The 27,239-nt window shown below is 49.2% G+C and overlaps 2 protein-coding genes across 3 annotated transcripts in view; one reads left to right on the top strand and one right to left on the bottom strand.

Annotated features, from left to right (window-relative positions):
* Positions 1–27,239, bottom strand: part of LOC136628999 (zinc finger protein 678-like) — a 284,392-nt gene that overhangs the window by 50,830 nt on the left and 206,323 nt on the right. The window lies entirely within an intron of this gene.
* Positions 6,695–26,220, top strand: LOC136629026 (zinc finger protein 773-like). 2 transcript variants are annotated; one of them, XM_066605143.1, is made up of 7 exons: positions 6,695–6,747; positions 17,299–17,442; positions 21,048–21,227; positions 21,310–21,433; positions 21,516–21,580; positions 22,064–22,154; positions 23,890–26,220. In XM_066605143.1, the coding sequence occupies exons 2-7, from the start codon at positions 17,365–17,367 to the stop codon at positions 24,918–24,920; spliced, it is 1,569 nt and encodes a 522-aa protein (XP_066461240.1). In that variant the 5' UTR covers positions 6,695–6,747; positions 17,299–17,364; the 3' UTR covers positions 24,921–26,220. The 2 variants fall into 2 exon arrangements, with proteins under 2 accessions (XP_066461240.1, XP_066461239.1); XM_066605142.1 differs by having other exon boundaries at positions 22,064–22,166.

Below are 27,239 nucleotides of genomic sequence, written 5' to 3'. Positions count from 1 at the left end.
GATACGGACAGAAAAACTAAAGCAGGAGAAGAGGCAAAGAACAAAAGAGAAGCTCAAGAAAGGTCAAGAGAGGATGAGAAGGTCCTTATTTTTCTGTTTTGTTCAGAAGAAGCAAGCTTCCTGAGCGGACATTGTACGGACTGGAATACACTAGAGATGAGCGAACGTGTTCGGCTCCGCCCCTTTTCGCCCGAGCACCGAACTTTGCGAGCAATTCCGTGCTCGGGCGAAAAAAGTTCGGGGGTCGCCGTGGCAGCGCGGGGGGGTGCGGCGGGGAGTGGGGGGGAGAGGGAGAGAGAGAGGGCTCCCCCCTGTTCCCCGCTGCTGCCGCCCGCGCCGCCGCGCCTCTCCCCGCCCCCCGGCGCCGGCCGAATCTTTACGCGCGGACACTGAAGTCCTCGCTAAAGCCGGTGTCTGGGTGCGTAAGTGTTCGTTAAGAACACGTTCGCTCATCTCTAGAATACACATGTTGTGTTAATTTGTGTTTGATGCTCCAAACTGTGGAGAGAGACAGATTTTTCTTTTGACAATTACTGTTATGTTTCCTAATTTTATAATAAAATAGAGTTCCATCACACACACAGCTCTACTCCATCCATCCTGACCCCCACACATCACACACACAGCTCTACTCCATCCATCCTGACCCCCACACATCACACACACAGCTCTACTCCATCCATCCTGACCCCCACACATCACACACACAGCTCTACTCCATCCATCCTGACCCCCACACATCACACACACAGCTCTACTCCATCCATCCTGACCCCCACACATCACACACACAGCTCTACTCCATCCATCCTGACCCCACACATCACATACACAGCTCTACTCCATCCATCCTGACCCCCCACACATCACACACACACAGCTCTACTCCATCCATCCTGACCCCCCACACATCACACACACACAGCTCTACTCCATCCATCCTGACCCCCACACATCACACACACAGCTCTACTCCATCCATCCTGACCCCCACACATCACACACACAGCTCTACTCCATCCATCCTGTCCCCCACACATCACACACACAGCTCTACTCCATCCATCCTGACCCCACACATCACATACACAGCTCTACTCCATCCATCCTGACCCCCCACATCACATACACAGCTCTACTCCATCCATCCTGACCCCCCACACATCACACACACACAGCTCTACTCCATCCATCCTGACCCCCACACATCACACACACAGCTCTACTCCATCCATCCTGACCCCCACACATCACACACACAGCTCTACTCCATCCATCCTGACCCCCCACACATCACACACACAGCTCTACTCCATCCATCCTGACCCCCCACACATCACACACACAGCTCTACTCCATCCATCCAGACCCCCACACATCACACACGCAGCTCTACTCCATCCATCCTGACCCCCACACATCACACACGCAGCTCTACTCCATCCATCCTGACCCCCACACATCGCACACGCAGCTCTACTCCATCCATCCTGACCCCCACACATCACACACACACACAGCTCTACTCCATCTATCCTGACCCCCACACATCACACACACAGCTCTACTCCATCCATCCTTGTAGTGGAAATCCAATATATCTATATTGGATAGTGGACATGTGTAGTGGACAGTGGACCTGTTTTTATATGTTAAGCATTCTGTATACCAAATGACAGTACTTTTCCCTTGTTTTCTGTTTTCCTACGAATATAGATATATATTCTTTCAAGTATCCAATATATCTACTTCCTCATATCATGAAACTTTCCGCTTACTAAACTCTGTAAACAAAGCTAGCAGTTAGTAACTCTAGAAGAAGTAAAATCAGACATAAATAACCGCAGTCTGAAGCAGCTACCGCAATAATAACCCAAGCAGTTTTACTGGAAACTTATGCAAATAACACGGGAAATTTATGCAAGTAATAGTTCAATCATATCGGAGGAACCACACGTGGGTCAAAGACAACCCACTCATCTCGTCCTGCTACCACATGATGGCCAATAACAGATGACCGGAGGATGAAAGAATTGCAAGATGTTTATCCAATAATTAAACAATACGTTGTATCTATGTAATTTATTTGACCTGCCCAGATGGGCAGATATGTTAAACTCTTTAAAAGAGGCTACGTGCCCAAAAATAAATCAGAATTGAGGAAGCTTATACATGCTGAACCTGTGTCAGTGTGAAATCTTCTTATGCGCATAATCAATTCATAATTAATCTGGAAGGGTGTAAACATTCCTAATTGAGTAGGCCGTGGACACAAAAAGGAAATCCACAGCATCCTGACCCCCAGACATCACACACAGCTCTATTCCATTCATCCTGACCCCACACATCACATTCTGATTCCCCATATCACACACACAGCTCTACTCCATCCATCCTGACCCCCACACATCACACACACAGCTCTACTCCATCCATCCTGACCCCCACACATCACACACACAGCTCTACTCCATCCATTCTGACCCCCACACATCACACACACACAGCTCTACTCCATCCATCCTGACCCCCACACATCACACACACAGCTCTACTCCATCCATCCTGACCCCCGCACATCACACACACAGCTCTACTCCATCCATCCTGACCCCCACACATCACACACACAGCTCTACTCCATCCATCCTGACCCCCACACATCACACACACAGCTCTACTCCATCCATCCTGACCCCCACACATCACACACACAGCTCTACTCCATCCATCCTGACCCCCACACATCACACACACAGCTCTACTCCATCCATCCTGACCCCCACACATCACACACACAGCTCTACTCCATCCATCCTGACCCCCACACATCACACACACAGCTCTACTCCATCCATCCTGACCCCCACACATCACACACAGCTCTACTCCATCCATCCTGACCCCCACACATCACACACACAGCTCTACTCCATCCATCCTGACCCCCACACATCACACACAGCTCTACTCCATCCATCCTGACCCCCACACATCACACACACAGCTCAACTCCATCCATCCTGACCCCCACACATCACACACACAGCTCTACTCCATCCATCCTGACCCCCACACATCACACACACAGCTCTACTCCATCCATCCTGACCCCCACACATCACACACACAGCTCTACTCCATCCATCCTGACCCCCACACATCACACACACAGCTCTACTCCATCCATCCTGACTCTCTCTCACACACACACACACACACACACACACACACCTCTACTCCATCCGTCCTGCCCCCCACACAGCTCTATTCCATCCGTCCTGCCCCCCACACAGCTCTACTCCATCCGTCCTGCCCCCCACACAGCTCTACTCCATCCGTCCTGCCCCCCACACAGCTCTACTCCATCCGTCCTGCCCCCCACACAGCTCTACTCCATCCGTCCTGCCCCCCACACAGCTCTACTCCATCCGTCCTGCCCCCCACACAGCTCTACTCCATCCGTCCTGCCCCCCCACACAGCTCTACTCCATCCGTCCTGTCCCCCCCCACACAGCTCTACTCCATCCGTCCTGCCCCCCCCCCCACAGCTCTACTCCATCCGTCCTGACCCCCCACACAGCTCTACTCCATCCGTCCTGACCCCCACACAGCTCTACTCCATCCGTCCTGACCCCCACACAGCTCTACTCCATCCGTCCTGACCCCCACACAGCTCTACTCCATCCGTCCTGACCCCCCACACAGCTCTACTCCATCCGTCCTGACCCCCACACAGCTCTACTCCATCCGTCCTGACCCCCACACAGCTCTACTCCATCCGTCCTGACCCCCACACAGCTCTACTCCATCCGTCCTGACCCCCACACAGCTCTACTCCATCCGTCCTGACCCCCACACAGCTCTACTCCATCCGTCCTGACCCCCACACAGCTCTACTCCATCCGTCCTGACCCCCACACAGCTCTACTCCATCCGTCCTGACCCCCACACAGCTCTACTCCATCCGTCCTGACCCCCACACAGCTCTACTCCATCCGTCCTGACCCCCACACAGCTCTACTCCATCCGTCCTGACCCCCACACAGCTCTACTCCATCCGTCCTGACCCCCACACAGCTCTACTCCATCCGTCCTGATCCCCACACAGCTCTACTCCATCCATCCTGACCTCCACACATCACACACACAGCTCTACTCCATCCATCCTGACCCCCACACATCACACACATAGCTCTACTCCATCCATCCTGACCCCCACATCACGCACACAGCTCTACTCCATCCATCCTGACCCCCCACATCACGCACACAGCTCTACTCCATCCATCCTGACCCCCCACACATCACACACGCAGCTCTACTCCATCCATTCTGACCCCCCACACATCACACACGCAGCTCTACTCCATCCATTCTGACCCCCACACATCACACACGCAGCTCTACTCCATCCATTCTGACCCCCCCACACATCACACACGCAGCTCTACTCCATCCATTCTGACCCCCACACATCACACACGCAGCTCTACTCCATCCATTCTGACCCCCACACATCACACACACTCTACTCCATCCATCCTGACCCCCACACATCACACACACTCTACTCCATCCATCCTGACCCCCACACATCACACACGCAGCTCTACTCCATCCATCCTGACCCCCACACATCACACACGCAGCTCTACTCCATCCATCCTGACCCCCACACATCACACACAGCTCTACAACATCCATCCTGACCCCCACACATCACACACAGCTCTACAACATCCATCCTGTACCCCACACATCACACACAGCTCTACTCCATCCATCCTGACCCCCACACATCACACACACAGCTCTACTCCATCCATCCTGACCCCCACACATCACTCACATAGCTCTACTCCATCCATCCTGACCCCCCACACATCACACACACAGCTCTACTCCATCCATCCTGACCCCCACACATCACTCACATAGCTCTACTCCATCCATCCTGACCCCCACACATCACACACACAGCTTTACTCCATCCATCCTGACCCCCACACATCACACACAGCTCTACTCCATCCATCCTGATCCTGATCCCCACACATCACACACACAGCTCTACTCCATCCATCCTGACCCCCACACATCACACACACAGTTCTACTCCATCCATCCTGACCCCACACATCACACACACAGCTCTACTCCATCCATCCTGACCCCCACACATCACACACACAGCTTTACTCCATCCATCCTGACCCCCACACATCACACACAGCTCTACTCCATCCATCCTGATCCTGATCCCCACACATCACACACACAGCTCTACTCCATCCATCCTGACCCCCACACATCACACACACAGCTCTACTCCATCTATCCTGACCCCACACATCACACACACAGCTCTACTCCATCTATCCTGACCCCACACATCACACACACAGCTCTACTCCATCCATCCTGACCCCCACACATCACACACACAGCTCTACTCCATCCATCCTGACCCCCACACATCACACACACAGCTCTACTCCATCCATTCTGACCCCCACACATCACACACACAGCTCTACTCCATCCATCCTGACCCCCACACATCACACACACAGCTCTACTCCATCCATCCTGACCCCCACACATCACACACACAGCTCTACTCCATCCATCCTGACCCCCACACATCACACACAGCTCTACTCCATCCATCCTGACCCCACACATCACACACACAGCTCTACTCCATCCATCCTGACCCCCACACATCACACACACAGCTCTGCTCCATCCATCCTGACCCCCACACATCACACACACAGCTCTACTCCATCCATCCTGACCCCCACACATCACACACACAGCTCTACTCCATCCATCCTGACCCCCACACATCACACACACAGCTCTACTCCATCCATCCTGACCCCCACACATCACACACACAGCTCTACTCCATCCATCCTGACCCCCACACATCACACACACAGCTCTACTCCATCCATCCTGACCCCCACACATCACACACACAGCTCTACTCCATCCATCCTGACCCCCACACATCACACACACAGCTCTACTCCATCCATCCTGACCCCCACACATCACACACAGCTCTACTCCATCCATCCTGACCCCACACATCACACACACAGCTCTACTCCATCCATCCTGACCCCCACACATCACACACACAGCTCTACTCCATCCATCCTGACCCCCACACATCACACACACAGCTCTACTCCATCCATCCTGACCCCCACACATCACACACACAGCTCTACTCCATCCATCCTGACCCCCACACATCACACACACAGCTCTACTCCATCCATCCTGACCCCCACACATCACACACACAGCTCTACTCCATCCATCCTGACCCCCACACATCACACACACAGCTCTACTCCATCCATCCTGACCCCCACACATCACACACACAGCTCTACTCCATCCATCCTGACCCCCACACATCACACACACAGCTCTACTCCATCCATCCTGACCCCCACACATCACACACACAGATCTACTCCATCCATCCTGACCCCCACACATCACACACACAGCTCTGCTACATCTTGTTTCCTTCAGCTCATTCAGCAGGGATCACAACCAGCCCAGCAAGCTACTGCAAGACACTAATACCTCCTGGTCATGTGATCCCTGACTCCTCCCAATCACAACTGATCACATGACAGTTTCATCATCATAGGTCCTTTAAGCACACGGCTGCTGTGTGGTTGCAGGTGGAGGTATGTGTGTCCTGGACATCTGGAGGTAATGGCCCACAGTGCTGCTTCTGGACAGCCGAGATGTGGCTGAAAAATTTGCTGATCAGCGTGTTGTGCAGTTTGTAAATTATTTGCAGTGCGCTGCATTTGAAATCATGGCGCTTTGCCAAGTTCATGTGTGGGAGCAGCTTAAAGCCGCTGTTTACCTGCACAATTGTGCCACCATTTAACCATCCATGTGAAACCGCGCCAAAATGCATCTCGGCTGTACACGCCACTCTGTGGCCCCAGGGGTGGAGCTAAAGGCTGCGGGCCCCTGATGCAAACACTCAGTTTGGGGCGCCTCTGCACACCTTGTTTCCATGGCTGCCGGCGACATTGCATCGGTAACTTTCTGCGGCATCGCTGCGTCTCTTCAGTCGCTCACATGGGAACATTTACATGAAATCTTCGCATCACAGATCCGCTCGGCCGTTTCAGATTGCTGACATGAATTTTATATAGTTAGAGCCGAAGTTCAGTGTTTAGATTTATCAGTCAGCGTGAAATTCCATGTGCGACATTCTAATGCAAATGTCCGATGATAGCCTCCTCCTATGTTACCTTCTCAGTGATAGCGTCCTCTAGAGATGAGCGAGCACCAAAATGCTCAGGTGCACGTTACTCGAGCCGAACTTTTTGTAACGCTGGAGAACTCGTTTCGAGTAACGAACCTCATTGAAGTCAATAGGAGACTTGAGCACTTTTCAAGGTGACCCATGCTCTGTATAGGGGAGGGTGTGTGATTCACCTGAAAACATCAGAAAGTCATGGAAACACCACAGAAGCGCAGCGTCTAACTGTACCCATCCCATACAGGGTAAGGCACACCCCTTCGCCTACTCGGTAGGCCACAGCTTACTGAAATTTTTCCCAGAGCAGCGTCAACCTGTACTCATGCCACAGGGTCGCTTGATAGCCACACCACTCTCATGTCTATTTATAAGTGCGCATTGGATGAGGAGGAACAGGAGACACACACTGCAGAGGGTTGGCAGGGCCTGGCAGCGACCCTCTTTGAAATTGTGGGCAATAGCCCACAATGCTGATGAGAATTGCTGATAAATTAACATATGATCCTAATTGCAATCCCGCGCCAGCTCCATCACAAAATTTCATGAGCCACAAATGTGGGCATAAAGGGGACTCAGATGCCAGTACTTCTACACATCTCCACAATTCAACAACCCATTCTAAAACAGAATTTTTTTTTACCCAGAGTGCAGTTGAGCCCCTAAAAGGATTTGTTTACAAAGAGTGCAGGTGAACCCATAAAAGATTTGTTTACCAAGAGTATAGGCGAACCCCTGAAAGATTTGTTTACCCAGAGTGCAGGTGTACCCCTGAAAGATTTGTTTACCCAGAGTGCAGGTTAACCCCTGAAATATTTTTTTAACATAGAGCTCGTACTTGCTTAATGGGATCCAGGTGCCGGTCCACCGACAGGCAAGCTACCGCCTGTCCTAGCCCCTGCCTCTCCCCGAGGGGCTTGTTAACCAGTGCCCCAGGAAAAGACAGCATGTACTATGAAGAAATTAGAGTGGCCAAACCAGGACAATTCATTCTGTCTCGGTGCCAGATAGCTAGTGAGTGCGCTGGGATACATTTATGGACTCTGAGGACGTATGAAGCTGGAACCAGCATGTTTGCTGAACTCTAGTGGTGAACCTCTTCAAAATTGGGGGCGAGAACCTGGAGGCATCTCTCTGAAAAAAATAGTTTTTACAGAGCCTTTTGGCCCTCTAAAGAATTGGCTGTTCAGCCTGCTGAATGCTGGTTTAGGAGGAGGAGGAGGAGTGTACTGGATTATATTTTTCTCCAGCAGGTTTTCAGGGTATTCTGTAGCTTCCTAATTGTATAGTGTGCACACATAATGAAAGAAACCAATCGGACACAAGTTATCAGCTTTGAATCTCAACCAGCTCTCTTGAGTTACAATCCCAGAGCCCTAATTTATTGAAACACATAATACCTGCCCTTTATGGGCGTATAACAGATTACATCAGTAACGTATACATATTCTTATTCGCTGGGTCATATAGAATTCCCTGTCCCCCTCCCCACCCTTCTCTCAAGTCCAGTGTATGTGTGGACTTTGTCCTCCCAGCATGCGGTCAGCAGAAGTAGTTCTTTGTCTGAGAGTGGAGGAGAAGTTGAAGGTGGGAGGAGAACGCCCAACATGGATACAAGTAAAACACAATATAGGAATGTGATTTAACTCTTAGAGGCTGCAGTGGAACTTTGTATTGGGCTAAAGTTATAAAACACACATCTTTCACCATGCCATTGTCCAGCAATTACCATAATGAAATTATGCAGCCATTAGCCTCTACAGAGTTAAATCACTACAGCTGCATAATACGTCTAGTTTATTACAAATCAGTAGACATTTTACGCTAACTAATCATCATGTCTACTACAGGAGGAAAATCAGAGAATGATAGACCAAGCTCCTTCTACCCTTTTTTGGGGTGACAGAGGGTGCATGGTTCTCCAGTTCCAGCTTAAAGATACTTTATGTTAAGCTGCTTTCCAGCGGTGGAGAAGAGAAGTCTGAGGAAAGTGTAAGCCTGTCGGCGCTTTCAGTGCAGGTGAAGGGGTAGATGAAGGCGGGGAGATGCTCATGCCTGCATCCTAGGAGGGGGATTGCATCTCACTGCCAGCATGTGACACAGGGAAGTGGCAGTGGGTGACCCGCAGGCAGTGGATGGCCTTTGTTCTTCAGGTGCTTAGCTGTCATACGCCTGCGCATGCTGGTGGTGGTCAGGCTGGTAGTGGTGGCTCCCCTGCTGATCTTGGTGCAGCACAGGTTGCACACCACTGTTTGCCGGTCATCCATGCTCTCGTTAAAAAACCAACAGACCATCGAACACCTAGCCCTCTGCACGGGAGCTTACCGTGAGGAGGTGCTGTGGGCAACAGTAGGGGGATTACCTGCTCTGTCCCTGCCTCTCCCACTGCCTCTTCCAACCTGTTCTGGTGTTGCACTTGCCTCCCCTTCTGAAGTTCTGTCTTCAGTATTTAGTAGGCTTACCAACCCAGATCGGGTCAGCCACCTCATCATCCACAAGCTCTTCCTCTGACTCCTCAGTCTGCTCCTCCCTCAGACTTACTTCCCTAACAACAACCTCACTGACAGACAACTGTGTCTCATAATCATCATCAACAAATACCTCTTGAGACATTACTTGGAAGTCCCCACCCTCATCACCTGGAGACTGTGAAAGGTCCAAATTTTGGGCATCGGTCACGACAAACTTGTTTGCGACTCAGGGAAAGGACATGAGAACAGTTCCTGTGAAAATGCCTGTTCTGAATCTCTCCTTTTCCTGGAGTGACGAGGCTGGGAGGAAGGAGAATTAGTGTGTGGATTCACAGGTCCAGTCCCTTGGCTAGCGTGAGTGGACTGCCTGGAAGACAGGGTGGTGGATAAATTACTGGACGCATTATCCGCTATCCACGTCATCACCTGATCGCACAGTTGTAGTTTTAATAATGGCGTACCACGCGGACCTGCAAACTGTGAGATGAAGCTAGGGAGCGTGGATACGCAATGTTCTACTTCTCCCTCAGCAGCAGGCACTGTTTCACCCATCCCAGAACCTCGGCCTCTGCCCACACCCTCATTCAGATGCCCACAACCACGTCCTCGTCCTCGACCCTTACCCCTAGTGTTGATCATTTTGTATAATGCACTGCGTCAAAATGCTACGCAAACTGCGAGGTATTTTTTGTGTTTTAAGTGAAAAAAAGACAGTGTAAAATGAGTACAGTCTTGTGTTATAGTGTGGATCAACAGGACACACACTTGGGCCTATTATGCAAATGCTTTGAGCCAAGAACAAAAAATAAAAAAGGGGAGTTTTGTTAGTTCCTATATAGTCTGTATACACCAGTACCAGTATACTGTATAGAACCGGTAACAGTATGCAGTATACAGCCGGGATGCTTGTGAATGCTTTGTGCGCACTACTGGTCCCAGGCAGCCAAACTGATGATGCACAAAAGTGGAGTTGTAGTCCTTAAAAGGACTGTTGGGTTCTTTGAAGATGGATCCCTGCCTAAACACTCCTTGTAACTTGTACTAACGCTCTCACTCATTCACAGCAGCTCTGTCCCTCAGCTAATCCAATCTCTGTATGAGGCGAGCATCAGGTGACCTGAGATTTTATGATCCAGCCAATCACTGCTATAGACATGCACAGAGTTGGCACGTCATAGCAGGAGGTGCCAAAACCTTCCCTGCATATTCATTGGCTAAAGAAGCCGCTAAACATGTGGGGAGGAGAGGGTGAAATTTTCTCGAACACTGCGTGGTGCTCGCTCGAGTAACGAGTACTTTCGAGTATGCTAATGCTCAAACGAGCATGCTTGCTCATCTCTAGTGTTCTCCTACGTTCCCTCCACAGTGATAGCATCCTTCTACGTTCCCTCCACAGTGATAGCATCCTTCTACGTTCCCTCCACAGTGATAGCATCCTCCTACGTTCCCTCCACAGTGATAGCATCCTCCTACGTTCCCTCCACAGTGATAGCATCCCCCTACGTTCCCTCCACAGTGATAGCATCCCCCTACGTTCCCTCCACAGTGATAGCATCCCCCTACGTTCCCTCCACAGTGATAGCATCCCCCTACGTTCCCTCCACAGTGATAGCATCCCCCTACGTTCCCTCCACAGTGATAGCATCCCCCTACGTTCCCTCCACAGTGATAGCATCCTCCTACGTTCCCTCCACAGTGATAGCATCCCCCTACGTTCCCTCCACAGTGATAGCATCCTCCTACGTTCCCTCCACAGTGATAGCATCCCCCTACGTTCCCTCCACAGTGATAGCATCCCCCTACGTTCCCTCCACAGTGATAGCATCCCCCTACGTTCCCTCCACAGTGATAGCATCCCCCTACGTTCCCTCCACAGTGATAGCATCCCCCTACGTTCCCTCCACAGTGATAGCATCCCCCTACGTTCCCTCCACAGTGATAGCATCCCCCTACGTTCCCTCCACAGTGATAGCATCCCCCTACGTTCCCTCCACAGTGATAGCATCCCCCTACGTTCCCTCCACAGTGATAGCATCCCCCTACGTTCCCTCCACAGTGATAGCATCCCCCTACGTTCCCTCCACAGTGATAGCATCCCCCTACGTTCCCTCCACAGTGATAGCATCCCCCTACGTTCCCTCCACAGTGATAGCATCCCCCTACGTTCCCTCCACAGTGATAGCATCCCCCTACGTTCCCTCCACAGTGATAGCATCCCCCTACGTTCCCTCCACAGTGATAGCATCCCCCTACGTTCCCTCCACAGTGATAGCATCCCCCTACGTTCCCTCCACAGTGATAGCATCCCCCTACGTTCCCTCCACAGTGATAGCATCCCCCTACGTTCCCTCCACAGTGATAGCATCCCCCTACGTTCCCTCCACAGTGATAGCATCCCCCTACGTTCCCTCCACAGTGATAGCATCCCCCTACGTTCCCTCCACAGTGATAGCATCCCCCTACGTTCCCTCCACAGTGATAGCATCCCCCTACGTTCCCTCCACAGTGATAGCATCCCCCTACGTTCCCTCCACAGTGATAGCATCCCCCTACGTTCCCTCCACAGTGATAGCATCCCCCTACGTTCCCTCCACAGTGATAGCATCCCCCTACGTTCCCTCCACAGTGATAGCATCCCCCTACGTTCCCTCCACAGTGATAGCATCCCCCTACGTTCCCTCCACAGTGATAGCATCCCCCTACGTTCCCTCCACAGTGATAGCATCCCCCTACGTTCCCTCCACAGTGATAGCATCCCCCTACGTTCCCTCCACAGTGATAGCATCCCCCTACGTTCCCTCCACAGTGATAGCATCCCCCTACGTTCCCTCCACAGTGATAGCATCCCCCTACGTTCCCTCCACAGTGATAGCATCCCCCTACGTTCCCTCCACAGTGATAGCATCCCCCTACGTTCCCTCCACAGTGATAGCATCCCCCTACGTTCCCTCCACAGTGATAGCATCCCCCTACGTTCCCTCCACAGTGATAGCATCCCCCTACGTTCCCTCCACAGTGATAGCATCCCCCTACGTTCCCTCCACAGTGATAGCATCCCCCTACGTTCCCTCCACAGTGATAGCATCCCCCTACGTTCCCTCCACAGTGATAGCATCCCCCTACGTTCCCTCCATAGTGATAGCATCCCCCTACGTTCCCTCCACAGTGATAGCATCCCCCTACGTTCCCTCCTTAGTGATAGCATCCTTCTACGTTCCCTCCACAGTGATAGCATCCTCCTATGTTCCCTCCACAGTGATAGCATCCCCCTACGTTCCCTCCACAGTGATAGCATCCTCCTACGTTCCCTCCACAGTGATAACATCCTCCTATGTTCCCTCTCCACAGTGATAGCGTCCTACTATATTCCCCCTCCACGGTGATGGTGTTGACCTATGTTCCCCCTCCACGGTGATGGCGTCGTCCCATGCTCCCCCTCCACGGTGATGGCGTCGTCCCATGCTCCCCCTCCACGGTGATGGCGTCGTCCCATGCTCCCCCTCCACGGTGATGGCGTCGTCCCATGCTCCCCCTCCACGGTGATGGCGTCGTCCCATGCTCCCCCTCCACGGTGATGGCGTCGTCCCATGCTCCCCCTCCACGGTGATGGCGTCGTCCCATGCTCCCCCTCCACGGTGATGGCGTCGTCCCATGCTCCCCCTCCACGGTGATGGCGTCGTCCCATGCTCCCCCTCCACGGTGATGGCGTCGTCCCATGCTCCCCCTCCACGGTGATGGCGTCGTCCCATGCTCCCCCTCCACGGTGATGGCGTCGTCCCATGCTCCCCCTCCACGGTGATGGCGTCGTCCCATGCTCCCCCTCCACGGTGATGGCGTCGTCCCATGCTCCCCCTCCACGGTGATGGCGTCGTCCCATGCTCCCCCTCCACGGTGATGGCGTCGTCCCATGCTCCCCCTCCACGGTGATGGCGTCGTCCCATGCTCCCCCTCCACGGTGATGGCGTCGTCCCATGCTCCCCCTCCACGGTGATGGCGTCGTCCCATGCTCCCCCTCCACGGTGATGGCGTCGTCCCATGCTCCCCCTCCACGGTGATGGCGTCGTCCCATGCTCCCCCTCCACGGTGATGGCGTCGTCCCATGCTCCCCCTCCACGGTGATGGCGTCGTCCCATGCTCCCCCTCCACGGTGATGGCGTCGTCCCATGCTCCCCCTCCACGGTGATGGCGTCGTCCCATGCTCCCCCTCCACGGTGATGGCGTCGTCCCATGCTCCCCCTCCACGGTGATGGCGTCGTCCCATGCTCCCCCTCCACGGTGATGGCGTCGTCCCATGCTCCCTCACAAATTAACGTATCTCTTTGTGCTGCTCAGTAATATCTTAATTTTCTGGGCTGTTGAACTGCAAGAACCTCCCTCAATAGCAGTCTGACTTCTCCCACACATGACCGATCACACGCTCTTGATATCATGAAAGGTCCACAGTAATAGCGTCGTCCTATGTTCCCCCTCCACGGTGATAGCGTCCTCCTATGTTCCCCCTCCACGGTGATAGCGTCCTCCTATGTTCCCCCTCCACGGTGATGGCGTCCTCCTATGTTCCCCCTCCACGGTGATAGCGTCCTCCTATGTTCCCCCTCCACGGTGATAGCGTCCTCCTATGTTCCCCCTCCACGGTGATAGCGTCCTCCTATGTTCCCCCTCCACGGTGATAGCGTCCTCCTATGTTCCCCCTCCACGGTGATAGCGTCCTCCTATGTTCCCCCTCCACGGTGATAGCGTCCTCCTATGTTCCCCCTCCACGGTGATAGCGTCCTCCTATGTTCCCCCTCCACGGTGATAGCGTCCTCCTATGTTCCCCCTCCACGGTGATAGCGTCCTCCTATGTTCCCCCTCCACGGTGATAGCGTCCTCCTATGTTCCCCCTCCACGGTGATAGCGTCCTCCTATGTTCCCCCTGCACGGTGATAGCGTCCTCCTATGTTCCCCCTCCACGGTGATAGCGTCCTCCTATGTTCCCCCTCCACGGTGATAGCGTCCTCCTTTGTACCCGCTCCACGGTGATAGCGTCCTCCTTTGTACCCGCTCCACGGTGATAGCGTCCTCCTTTGTACCCGCTCCACGGTGATAGCGTCCTCCTTTGTACCCGCTCCACGGTGATAGCGTCCTCCTATGTACCCCCTCCACGGTGATAGCGTCCTCCTATGTACTCCCTCCACGGTGATAGCGTCCTCCTATGTACTCCCTCCACGGTGATAGCGTCCTCCTATGTACCCCCTCCACGGTGATAGCGTCCTCCTATGTTCCCCCTCCACGGTGATAGCGTCCTCCTTTGTACCCCCTCCACGGTGATAGCGTCCTCCTATGTACCCCCTCCACGGTGATAGCGTCCTCCTATGCTCCCCCTCCACCGTGATAGCGTCCTCCTATGTTCCCCCTCCACGGTGATAGCGTCCTCCTATGTACCCCCTCCACCGTGATAGCGTCCTCCTATGTTCCCCCTCCACGGTGATAGCGTCCTCCTTTGTACCCCCTCCACGGTGATAGCGTCCTCCTATGTACCCCCTCCACTGTGATAGCGTCCTCCTATGTACCCCCTCCACGGTGATAGCGTCCTCCTATGTACCCCCTCCACGGTGATAGCGTCTTCCTTTGTTCCCCCTCCACCGTGATAGCGTCCTCCTTTGTTCCCCCTCCACGGTGATAGCGTCCTCCTTTGTTCCCCCTCCACCGTGATAGCGTCCTCCTTTGTTCCCCCTCCACCGTGATAGCGTCCTCCTTTGTTCCCCCTCCACCGTGATAGCGTCCTCCTTTGTTCCCCCTCCACCGTGATAGCGTCCTCCTTTGTTCCCCGTCCACCGTGATAGCGTCCTCCTTTGTTCCCCCTCCACCGTGATAGCGTCCTCCTTTGTTCCCCCTCCACCGTGATAGCGTCCTCCTTTGTTCCCCCTCCACCGTGATAGCGTCCTCCTTTGTTCCCCCTCCACCGTGATAGCGTCCTCCTATGTCCCCCCCCCCCCACCGTGATAGAGTCCTCCTATGTTTCCTCACAAATTAACATATCTCTTTGTGCTGCTCAGAAATATCCTAATTTTCTGGTCTATTGACAAAACTGCAAGAACCTCCCTCGATAGCACAGCCTGGAGTCTGACTCCTCCCACACATGACCGATCACATGCTCTTGATATCATGAAAGGTCCACAGTGATAGCGTCGTCCTATGTTCCCCCTCCACGGTGATAGCGTCGTCCTATGTTCCCCCTCCACGGTGATAGCGTCGTCCTATGTTCCCCCTCCACGGTGATAGCGTCGTCCTATGTTCCCCCTCCACGGTGATAGCGTCGTCCTATGTTCCCCCTCCACGGTGATAGCGTCGTCCTATGTTCCCCCTCCACGGTGATAGCGTCGTCCTATGTTCCCCCTCCACGGTGATAGCGTCCTCCTATGTTCCCCCTCCACAGTGATAGCGTCGTACTATGTTCCCCCTCCACGGTGATAGCGTCCTCCTATGTTCCCCCTTCACGGTGATAGCGTCCTCCTATTTTTCCCCTCCATGGTGATAGCGTCCTCCTATGTTCCCGCTCCACGGTGATAGCGTCCTCCTATGTACCCCCTCTACGGTGATAGCATCCTCCTATGTAACCCCTCCACGGTGATAGCGTCCTCCTATGTACCCCCTCCACGGTGATAGCGTCCTCCTATGTACCCCCTCCACGGTGATAGCGTCCTCCTATGTACCCCCTCCACGGTGATAGCGTCCTCCTATGTACCCCCTCCACGGTGATAGCGTCCTCCTATGTACCCCCTCCACGGTGATAGCGTCCTCCTATTTTCCCCCTCCACCGTGATAGAGTCCTCCTATTTTCCCCCTCCACCGTGATAGCGTCGTCCTATTTTCCCCCTCCATTGTGATAGCGTACCCCTATGTTCCCCCTCCACCGTGATAGCGTTCTTCTTAGCTTCCTTGTAGTGATTAGCTGATTGCCTCGTTTGACTATAGGCTGGTCTGGCACCTCCTTTCATCTCATTGCACCCGGGTCACATGCCCCTTCTGTCTACTGTAGCTACACAATTTTTACACTTTTGACATGTATATTGTTAAATTTTCAGTCAGCACTAAATACATATCAGCACCTTCATGCAATTTTGCTTCAAGCTGTAATAACACATAACTTGAATATGTATTAGTGACTTAAAGTGCCACTGTTTAAAGGGAAGCTGTCTGGAGTTGTGATGTATTAAGCCATCGGGCAGAATACAACAGGCACATACATTGCAGGCACCAATATTGTATGTATTCTAGAACGGTGTAGTGTTTTATAGGAAACCTACTTGAATAAGCAGAAGCGTGGAGAAGAGTCATTCGGGCGGATCCCCGCCTGGATCAGCTGTTAGTCCAACCGATCCAGGTGAAGAGAAGCCTAGATGTTATGCTGCTTTTATTTGGGGTATCATAAACTTCTAACAGATTCCTGTTATATCTCCCTAAATGTTCCCCCTTATTCTCTCCAGTAATTGTATTATTTCCTCTTGGATTTTGTGTCCTCTCTCTATCCAGCTCCTACAATACCGGGTCCTCTGATCTCTTCTAGACAAGAGAGTTTTCCTCAGTGACCCGTGAAGGATGGAGAAGGACAGGAACAAGACGGCAGAAAGTATATTAAATCTCACTCTAGAGATACTCTTCCAGCTTACTGGAGAGGTGAGAGATTCCGATGATGTCACATCACATCATTTTTATCTATGGTATTAACAGATGATGTCATTGGAGAGGTGAGAGATTCTGATGATGTCGCATTACATCATTCTTATCTATGGTAATAACAGATGTCACTGGAGAGGTGATGGACTCTGGAAATGTCTGTAGTGATATTTATTAAGCGCTCAGTGACCAGCCCATAGTGTTTTTACGTCCTGCCTAAGTGGGCTTTAATCTCTGAGGCAGTAGAAACATGCATCCTGCAGGGATTAAAGCCCCGTGGGCTATGTACATGACAGCTCCATGCTGTCGGTGCTTGTAGGTAACCGACAGCATGGAACTGACATCCCGGGCCGCAGGGAGCCCCCCCTCCCTCTCGGTAACATGATCACCGGTATTCACCGGATACCGGCGATCGCATTAAAATACATAAAAGTTTTTTAAAAGTTTGAGTTTCAGCTCCTCTCACAGATTGCTTCCATGTAAGGGACTAAAACTGCTCACCTAGATCCCCCTCGATGCTCCCCACTGCTGTGGTCCGGAACGGACCCTCTGCCATATTCTGCGCATGCGTACCAAAGGAAAAATGGCGGCACATGCACACGAGAGCAGGTCAGCGTGGGACATTTAAAATTTCCTGTAAGGAGATGTTACTGGGGACCGCAGTGAGCGGTCCCCAGGCCCCTGATCGCTGGTATCCAACGAATACCGGCGATCACTGAAAAGTTTTAAAAAACAGTTTCAGCTGCCCTGATGGATCGGATCCATGAGGGCAGCTGAGAATACTCACCCCAGTCCTCCGTGATGTCCGGCTGTGATCTGGAGCCACTTCAGGTTTCTGCACATGTGTGCCACAGGGAAAATAACGGCGCATGCGCAAAAGCCCGGATCGCCCAGAAAATTTGAAATCTCTTGTCTCCCGGCTACTAAAGGTAGTCGGAAGACAAGATATGTCACCGGGGACTGCGGAGAGCAGTGTCTAGCCCCGTGATCACCAGTATCCAATGGATACCGGCGATTACGGAAAAGCTTATAAAGAGTTTAAAAAGTAAAAGTTTAATCTCCCCCTATGTATCGGATCCATGAGGGAAGATGAAAATACTCCACTAATGTCCCCCACAACCCCCAAAGCACAAGGCATCACCCTGATCTGCGCATGCAGTGGTTACTTTGGTATAGTAACCCGCAGGGACCAAAGTGATTGGTCCCTGCTGACATGGGTGGCTGTGATATACCAATCACAGCCATCCATATCATTTCTTTAATAAATATAATAAATATATTTAGGGACGTGGACCACTAAAAATTTCCAAAGTTTAAAACATTTTGGGGAATTGTCCTGTTAGGTCCTCAATACAGTCCTATTGGTCCAGAGTACCATTCACACGATGCCTGTATTTGCATCAATAATGCCCCGACACTGATATGAAAATAGTATGCGTTTTTTTCGTTTCGCCAATAATGCCCCAATTTCCCCCAGAAATGACCCGGCGTATGATAGATTGATATCCCTACTAAAGATTCCTTTAAAAATATTTGTACCCCAGAAAAAAATTTGTCCGTGGACGAGTCGCTCATGAGCTTTAAGGGCCGTCTATCATTTCGCCAATTTATACCCTCAAAACGTGTGTTAGGCTTTATAACGTTTGTGCATATACCTGCAATTTTTTTATTCATGAGGGCAGGGACCGCCAACTAAATCTCCATAACTGACTGTAAAATATCGGCACACATGGAAGCTCGTGGGCTCATTTTTAAATAAAGGGTACCACATCTAAACAGACATCTACTACACCAGTCTCCCACTGTACAAAGCCTTACACGACGCAGATGCAACGGCCTGCGGAACTGTGCGCAACAATAGGGTGGGATTCCCACAACCCCTGGTTTCCAGGCGTGTAGAAAGGTGAGCGTCTTATGCGCTGGGAAATGATCCCTTGCTTGCTGTAAAATGGCGTGACAGAAAAAACGTGTACATGCTATCAACCGTGCACACAGACACCGCAGTAAGGGAGAGGGGGGCTGCAACTCAGAAAACAAAAACGGTCTTTGTCACAGATTACAATAAATTTATGGGGGACGTCGATCTGTCAGACCAGTGCTTCAGCCATATCTCGTGAGGTGCAAAGTGAGAGCCTGGTATAAAAAGGTAGCGATTAGAGATGAGCGAACGTACTCCTTTAGGGCGATTTCGCACTCGAGCATCGCTTTTTTCGAGTAACTGACTTCTCGGGCAAAAAGATTCGGGGGGCGCCAGACTGGAGTGGGGGATTGCAGAGGGGAGTGGAAGAGAGAGAGCTCCCCCCTGTTCCCCACTGCTACCCCCGGCGCCCCCCGAATCTTTTCGGCCAAGTAGTCAGTTACTCGGAAAAAGCGGTGCTCGAGTGCGAAATCGCCCTCAACGAGTACGTTCGCTCATCTCTAGTAGCAATCTACCTGATACAGATCACTATATAATGCGTATGTAGTTTATAAATCATCGGCGGGAACGCTGAGCTTCCTCCAGTTCCAGGAGCAGCTCATTGAACACCTTTTTTTGAGACCGCCGCACCTCAGGATGCATTACAGTCCGAGGAGGTGTGAAGGCTCACAAAGCGCCATTTTCTGCATCCCTTCAACTGCATGCAAAAAATACTCCCCAAAAAGTGTTGGGTTTGCCTCAAACAGGGAGAAGGAGGGATACCTATTTTTTCCCTTTTGCGTTGCTGTGAGGTCAAAAAAAGCAATGTGTACCTAGATTAATTCATTAAGGGGTCTAGTTTTCAAAATGGGGTTATTTGTGGGGGTTCTCTATCATTTTGGTCACTTAAGGGCTCTACAAGTGGGCAATGGGGTCTAAATTTCCTTTCAGTTTGGGCCCCGTTGTGCATACAGACATAATATTAGGGCCACAATAGGTATGTTTCTGAACACAGGACAAACAGGGTGATCTATTTTGGGATGAAAATCCTAATTTTCATGTGTACTATAGAAAAAGATTACCGGTATATAAAATATGAAATGTTATATTTCTCTTCTAAATTGCATTAACTCCTTAAAACAACTGTGGGGTTAAAATCCTCCCGACCCCCTCAGTGAATACACTAAGGGGTGTAGATTTAAAATGGTGTCATTTGTAGGGGTGTCTATTATTCGGACACCTTTGAGTCTTTGCAATCTTGGCTTAGTGTAGGAAAACAAAGTGTTCCTTAAAATATTGATAATCAATGTTAAATTTGTATGTCTCCTGAATGGTTAAAAAAAAGAACGTTTTTCAAAAGTGTGTCCAAAAATGTGTACAGTATGTTTGTACATATTTAAGATATTGCAATTGAAATGTGAAAAAAATGAAATTTTTTCCAAAAGTTTCCCAATTTTGGAATTTTTAATAAATATACACAAAATTTTATCGGGCTATTTTTACCACCTAAATGAAGTAAAATATCTAGTGGAAACAATGTCAGAATCACTTGGATATGTGAAACCTTTACGGAGTTATTCAATGTTAAAGTGACACATGTAAGATTTCCAAAATTTGGCTCCGTCACTAAGGCGCAAACAGGCTTGGTCACTAAGGGTGATGGACTCTGGAAATTTAGTGAAAATTATGGATGTCTTCCCCTATAAAGGATTACACAGTAGTGAAGAAGACCTCTGGTGATGGCTGTCAGGCCCCTGTGTATGAAGGATGGGGAAGAAACCTGAGCCCAATCACGGAAACGCCACCTCACCCCCTGATACATGAGGACATCAATGTACAGAAGATTCTAGAACTCACCAACAAGATGATTGAGCTGCTGACTGGAGAGGTGACGCTGCAGAGAATGCTGGGACATTATACAGTAACAGCACTGGAGGTTTCTGGGTGATGACTGTATATTGTGTTGTCAGGTTCCTATAAGGTGTCAGGATGTCGCTGTCTATTTCTCCATGGAGGAGTGGGAGTATTTAGAAGGACACAAGGATCTGTACGAGGAGGCCATGATGGAGACCCACCAGCCGCTCCCATCACCAGGTAATAGACAGGACTAAATCCACGGGGACTTTATTATCTGTATATAAAGAATGACTTCAGTGTCCGTCTGTGTTTCCTGCAGTTCCATCCAGTAAGAGAAGAACCCCAGAGAGATGTCCCCGTCCTCTTCTTCCACAGGATCATCAGGTAGATGGAGATGTCCCTCTGATCTGTAGAAGGCTGTGAAGCTCTTGTCTTCAGTCTTATTAGATGTCTTCTCCTTGTGTGATGAGGCCGGTGGAGATGGCAGGATTACCGCTGACCAGAGACATTACATCTTGTCTGGATCTTCTCCCAGTGTTCTGGCGGTGGAGACTGCTGGTGGGAATAAGGAGCCAACAGGTTGGATTTATATCTAGCTGCTCCTTTATTTCCCTGAGACAAGCAGCGGATGTGTTTGGTAGATGCTGATCTCCTCCACTGAGACAACGTGTCTAGCCATGCCGGATATACATGTATATGAGGATCCTGAGGGGTCATTGAGCCGCCATGTAATATCTATGTCCAGCTTCTGGACCAGCAGCTATGTGGCTTAGATAACTGTCAGATAACTGTCAGGTCATTAGGCCATAAAACCTTCCACACGACTTCTCCAACCATCTGCTGACTTTTACAATATTTGTCTCACAGCTTTTGTATCAGGATGAAGATCTGACCAATATTAGTACTACAGAGACAAATGTGCGGGTCGATCAGTGGTGTAAAGAGGAGATTCCTACAGGTAACCGTCCAGGTGAGTAGTAACCACTAACTACAGCAGAGATGAGTCACAGATTCTCCTCGGTCAGCGGCTGCAGATAGTTATGTAGATTTATAAGCTCTGGGATCTGTCAGATTTTCTGCTGTATATTCCCCCATTCAGCCGGAGTACAAACTAAATATGGCTGACAATGTGATCCGTTATAGGAGATAACACAGGATGGGCATTTATGATATGGATGGGGAATATATGTGTGAGTCTTTCCTCATCATCTGCTGTCAGTACGAATCGAGGAAAAGTGCCCAATTTTTGGAGTTCAGAACCAAAAGCTCCTGTTAAACTCTTATGACATAACTATGTGCTAACACAATAGAGAATGGAGACCTAGACCAAAGTTACTAGTTACTACTTTGAAAGTTACTGCTGTAAGTGTTAGGAATTCTGCTCAAAGGGGACTCAAAAAAACGATGTGATGCTTTAGTTGCTGTTTTTGCCTAAAGAACTTATATAATTTTGATGCAGAATTGGCCAAACTCTGTTGAAAATATATACTCTGGGTAACTGGAACTCGGTGATCTACCAAGAAAAGCAACCCGAGGCTGTTGGAGGACTCTGCAGCAAGTGCTTTTGCACAACCCTTTAATAGATCCCCCAGGACCCCATATTATTACTAGCAGCCACAGTTAGTTACTTCTAAGACCAGATTCAAATTTTTAGTTTTTGGTGATGTTTTTTGAAAATATTTTGTTCAACATCAGGAATAGAAAAAAAAAAATAAAGAACAAGTCTTTTATTTCAACAGAAGATGGCGTATGCTATTCTCGTTTTGGAGCTGAAGGCTTCGTTTGCATACTCTGGTATAGATACGGCACCAAATAATGGACAACATACTGTAGCATACTGCACTGTCTTGTCCAGGACATATCAGCGGGCATGCCTGAAGCCGGATGGACCACATTGTAGGCAGTTATAATGGCATGTGCTAGATGTGGCACTCTTGTGTTTTCTATTAGGCTTCTAGTATGGAGCTAAACAATGTAAGGCGGCAGCACTAGTGTGTGTATTAATCCGGCCTTACACTTGCTCCACCACCATGACTTCTTCATACATGACCATACTGCTCCCCTCAGTGATAAAGTACATGGAGCAGTCAGGAGAGTATGAGACGGACACCACCTAATAGCACTGACTCACAGGGACCTTTATGGTTCCCCACTGAGCATTTACTAAAAGAGTGGTGACAGGTACACTGATACATGACCCTGTGAAGATGGGGGGCTTCACCACAGAAGGGGGGAACTGCAAGAGAACAGCCTGGTGGCCGAACATCATGATCTGCTGGTCCTCGCTCTAAGCTCTACTGATAGACTGGGATCTGTTTTGCCATAGTTGTTTTCAGTGAGTTAATAGTTGAGTTTTGCCACCTGACTTGTAGTATTGAAATGTTTCTATACAAATATAATTATCTTTATATAGCGCATGAATATTCTACATCACTTTGTATCACTTGACATTTGAGGTACTGTATGGGCTTTCAATTTTTAAATTCACCTAATATCATGTATTTTGAAGTATCTGAGGAAAACCATGCAAACACACTAAGAACATACAAGCTCCCTGCAGTTGTTGTCCATAGTCAGATTTAAACCCTGGACCCCAGTGCTGCAAGGCAACAGAGTTAAGCATGAAGCTACCATGCTGTTTATTAATATGATTATAGCTTGTGAAATAGTAAAATCAATTTTATACTTGACAGATGATGGCACCTGGAGCTCAGAGAGACGTCTGCTATCTTCAGATTGTAAAGCAGAAGATTGTGGTATCACACAAGATACATATGAAGAACCTGCCATTATCCCAGATATCTCCTTAGCCCATCATTGCATAGAGCCATCATCTGATCCTCTTCTACAGTTCCCATCTTCTGATTCATCTCTGACTGATAAGCAGAAGAAAAGTCACAGAAGGGAAGAACATCAAAGAGCTCACACAGAAGAGAAGCCGTATTCATGTCCGGAATGTGGGAAATGTTATACAAGGAAATCACATCTTGTTACACATAAGAAAATTCACACAGGGGAGAAGCCATTTTCATGTTCGGAATGTGGGAAATGTTTTACAGAGAAATCACATCTTGTTACACATAGGCGGATTCACATAAGAGAGAAGCCATTTTCATGTTCAGAATGTGGAAAATGTTTTACAACGAAATCCTATCTTGTTACACATAAAAGGATTCATACAGGGGAGAAGCCTTTTTCATGTTCAGAATGTGGGGAATGTTTTACAACTAAATCAAATCTGGTTATCCATGAGAGAATTCACACAGGGGAGAATCCATTTTCATGTTCAGAATGTGGGAGATGTTTTACAATGAAATCAAATCTTGTTATACATGAGAGAATTCACACAGGGGAGAAGCCATTTTCATGTTCAGAATGTGGGAAATGTTTTACTCGGATTTCACATCTTGTTAAACATGAGAGAGTTCACACTGGAGAGAAGCCATTTTCATGTTCAGAATGTGGGAAATGTTTTGCAGATCAATCACATTTTATAGTACATAGGAAAATACACACCGGACAGAAGCCATTTTCATGTTCAGAATGTGGGAAATGTTTTACAATGAAATCATATCTTGTTAGACATAAGAGGATTCACACAGGGGAGAAGACATTTGCTTGTTCAGAAGGTGGGAAATATTTTACAGAGAAATCATGTCTTGTTACACATGAATCAGACGAAGAACCTGCCATCATCCCAAATATTCCCTCAGCCCTTCACTGAATGTATCCATTGATTTTGCAATAATTTTGCAGACCAGACATATCTTGCTTGTGTCAAATTTGTTATATACCAAAAGCAGCTGCTTTGGAAATGAACAGGTCACACTCAGGCTGGTGTAATCAGAATGATCTCTTTATTCTATTATACAACAACATTTATAGTCTTAATGAAAGGGTTTGCCTATCTTCCTAACCAATAAAACAAGCATGACGTTTGTAGAATGTTATAGAACACTAGTTCTGCTTTGTCATTTTGTTTTCCACCATAAGAGCACCTGCTATGTCATCTTAGTCTCTAATCAAGGGTGTTTCTTCTGGCCGTCTCATCTTGATAGACAAGCTGAAGCAGCTAAGCAAAACTACACCCTGTAGCTAAAAGCCTCTTAATATATTTCATCTTATTTTCTCAAAGCTACACGTATAATTTTCATCACAACAAGAAATTTAATTATATAAAGATGTAATTTGGCTCTGTTACGTAGATATATTCTCTAACATTCTCTGTCTTGTGACTGCTTCTGCTTTGTCTCATTATCCCATGCCAGCTTACTAATCTCCTCCCAAGCTGTCCCTCTTCTACGGGGTCAGATTGCCTTATTTAGCACTGGGAGAAGGGTGATTTCCCACCTCTCCCCCCATACATGTTAATACCCTGTATGGTACTACCATCGCAGGAACCCATGGCAACTGGTTAGGAAAAGAAGCGTGCAATTGTCACTATGAGACGAGCAAAACCAGAACACAATACTTTATAGAGGTGTATAGCTTTTTGTGTGTTCCATTAAGCGGCATTAATAAATCATTCTAAAACACATTTCCAAGCACAGTCCATCTTTGATCAGCTATTCTTAAGTGATTCATGCGGAATACACACTTTAGTAAGCGATCATCACTTGCGCCTTGTTTTATTCAGCTCCATAGAGTATGACATGCATTATGGTACTTCCTCCTTAAAAGATGAAAAAGGAGGGTTTTTTTCACTGTATGTAAGACAATTCCACAATGTTAAAAATGTTACATGATGTAATAGCCAGTCCAGCATTATCTTTGCCGAGGGTGACCATCCTGTAATAATGTTATACCAATGATGACCAGGATCGGTCTATATTTTTGTTTTTTATAGATATTCAATTTTTGTAAGTCATAAATGTTGCTCAGTTTCAATCAATGAGTAATTCGTCATTTTTAGGTGTTTTTCAAGGTGTTTTGAATGGATCAATCTGATATTAGTTAATGAGGTGTGAGACATTTGCAATACATCCGGTACCAGCATAGAGCTACTGCTCGCTCTGCATCAGGTAAGGAGTAGAGATGAGCGAGCATACTTGCTAAGGGCAATTACTCGATCGAGCATTGTTCTTAGCGAGTACCTGCCCGCTCAGAAGAAAAGATTTGGCTGCCGGCGGGGGAGAGCGGGGAGGAACGGAGGGGAGATCTCTCTCTCCCTCTCTCCCCCCCACTCCGCTCTGCTCACTGCCGCAACTCACCTCTCACCCGCGCCGGCAACCGAACCTTTTCTTCTGAGCGGGCAGGTACTCGCTAAGGACAATGCTCGATCGAGTAATTGTCCTTAGCGAGTATGCTCGCTCATCTCTAGTAAGGACGTATATGTTTCATCCAACCAGTGTAAAAGAGGTACATTCTTAAGACACCCAGAGAAGGGGAGGGTTAAATTGTCCATCTCTGTGGTGTTTACGTTATTTGTGTCCATACACACGCATTGTCTGGCCATAGGGCTAGGCTGGACCTTATTAAGACCATACACATCATGAGCTGTTTATATATTTGCATATAGCAAATGTTATCGCATACACTTTTGCAATAATTTCGAGCAAAGTTTAATTATTTACCAAGCATCATCTGTCTGGTCATCAGTTGGGGAAGCCCCAGTGAAGATATACAGAGCCTCCAACTCAATTGGGGCTCCCCAGCTTATTTTACACTCAAAGCAAGTGCTTATGTATCAATGCTGATGTGTTGTTTACTGAAGCCATCACTCCTGTTAGTGGCCAACCAGTTGGGAGGGAGTCAAGATCTCAAGACTTAAGCCTCCGACAAGAATGGCTCTCTGCCCGGATCCTTTTGAGGTCCCAGAGAATCAACAACAAACTACCTAAAAAGCATAGTTTAGAGGAAGCATAGGCATAGCTGAAAATATACAAAATTGAGGCTACGAAGCCATCTTCACCACTATTATCACAATCCACCCATAATTAAAGGGGTGGTCTCGCGAAACCAAGTGGGGTTATACACTTCCGTATGGCCATATTAATGCACTTTGTAATGTACATCGTGCATTAAATATGAGCCATACAGAAGT

The sequence above is a fragment of the Eleutherodactylus coqui genome, chromosome 5 (assembly GCF_035609145.1).
Source record: "Eleutherodactylus coqui strain aEleCoq1 chromosome 5, aEleCoq1.hap1, whole genome shotgun sequence".
Classification (NCBI taxonomy): domain Eukaryota; kingdom Metazoa; phylum Chordata; class Amphibia; order Anura; family Eleutherodactylidae; genus Eleutherodactylus; species Eleutherodactylus coqui.
Note: the sequence above shows the minus strand (reverse complement) of the source record. Positions and strands in the feature narration are given on the sequence as shown.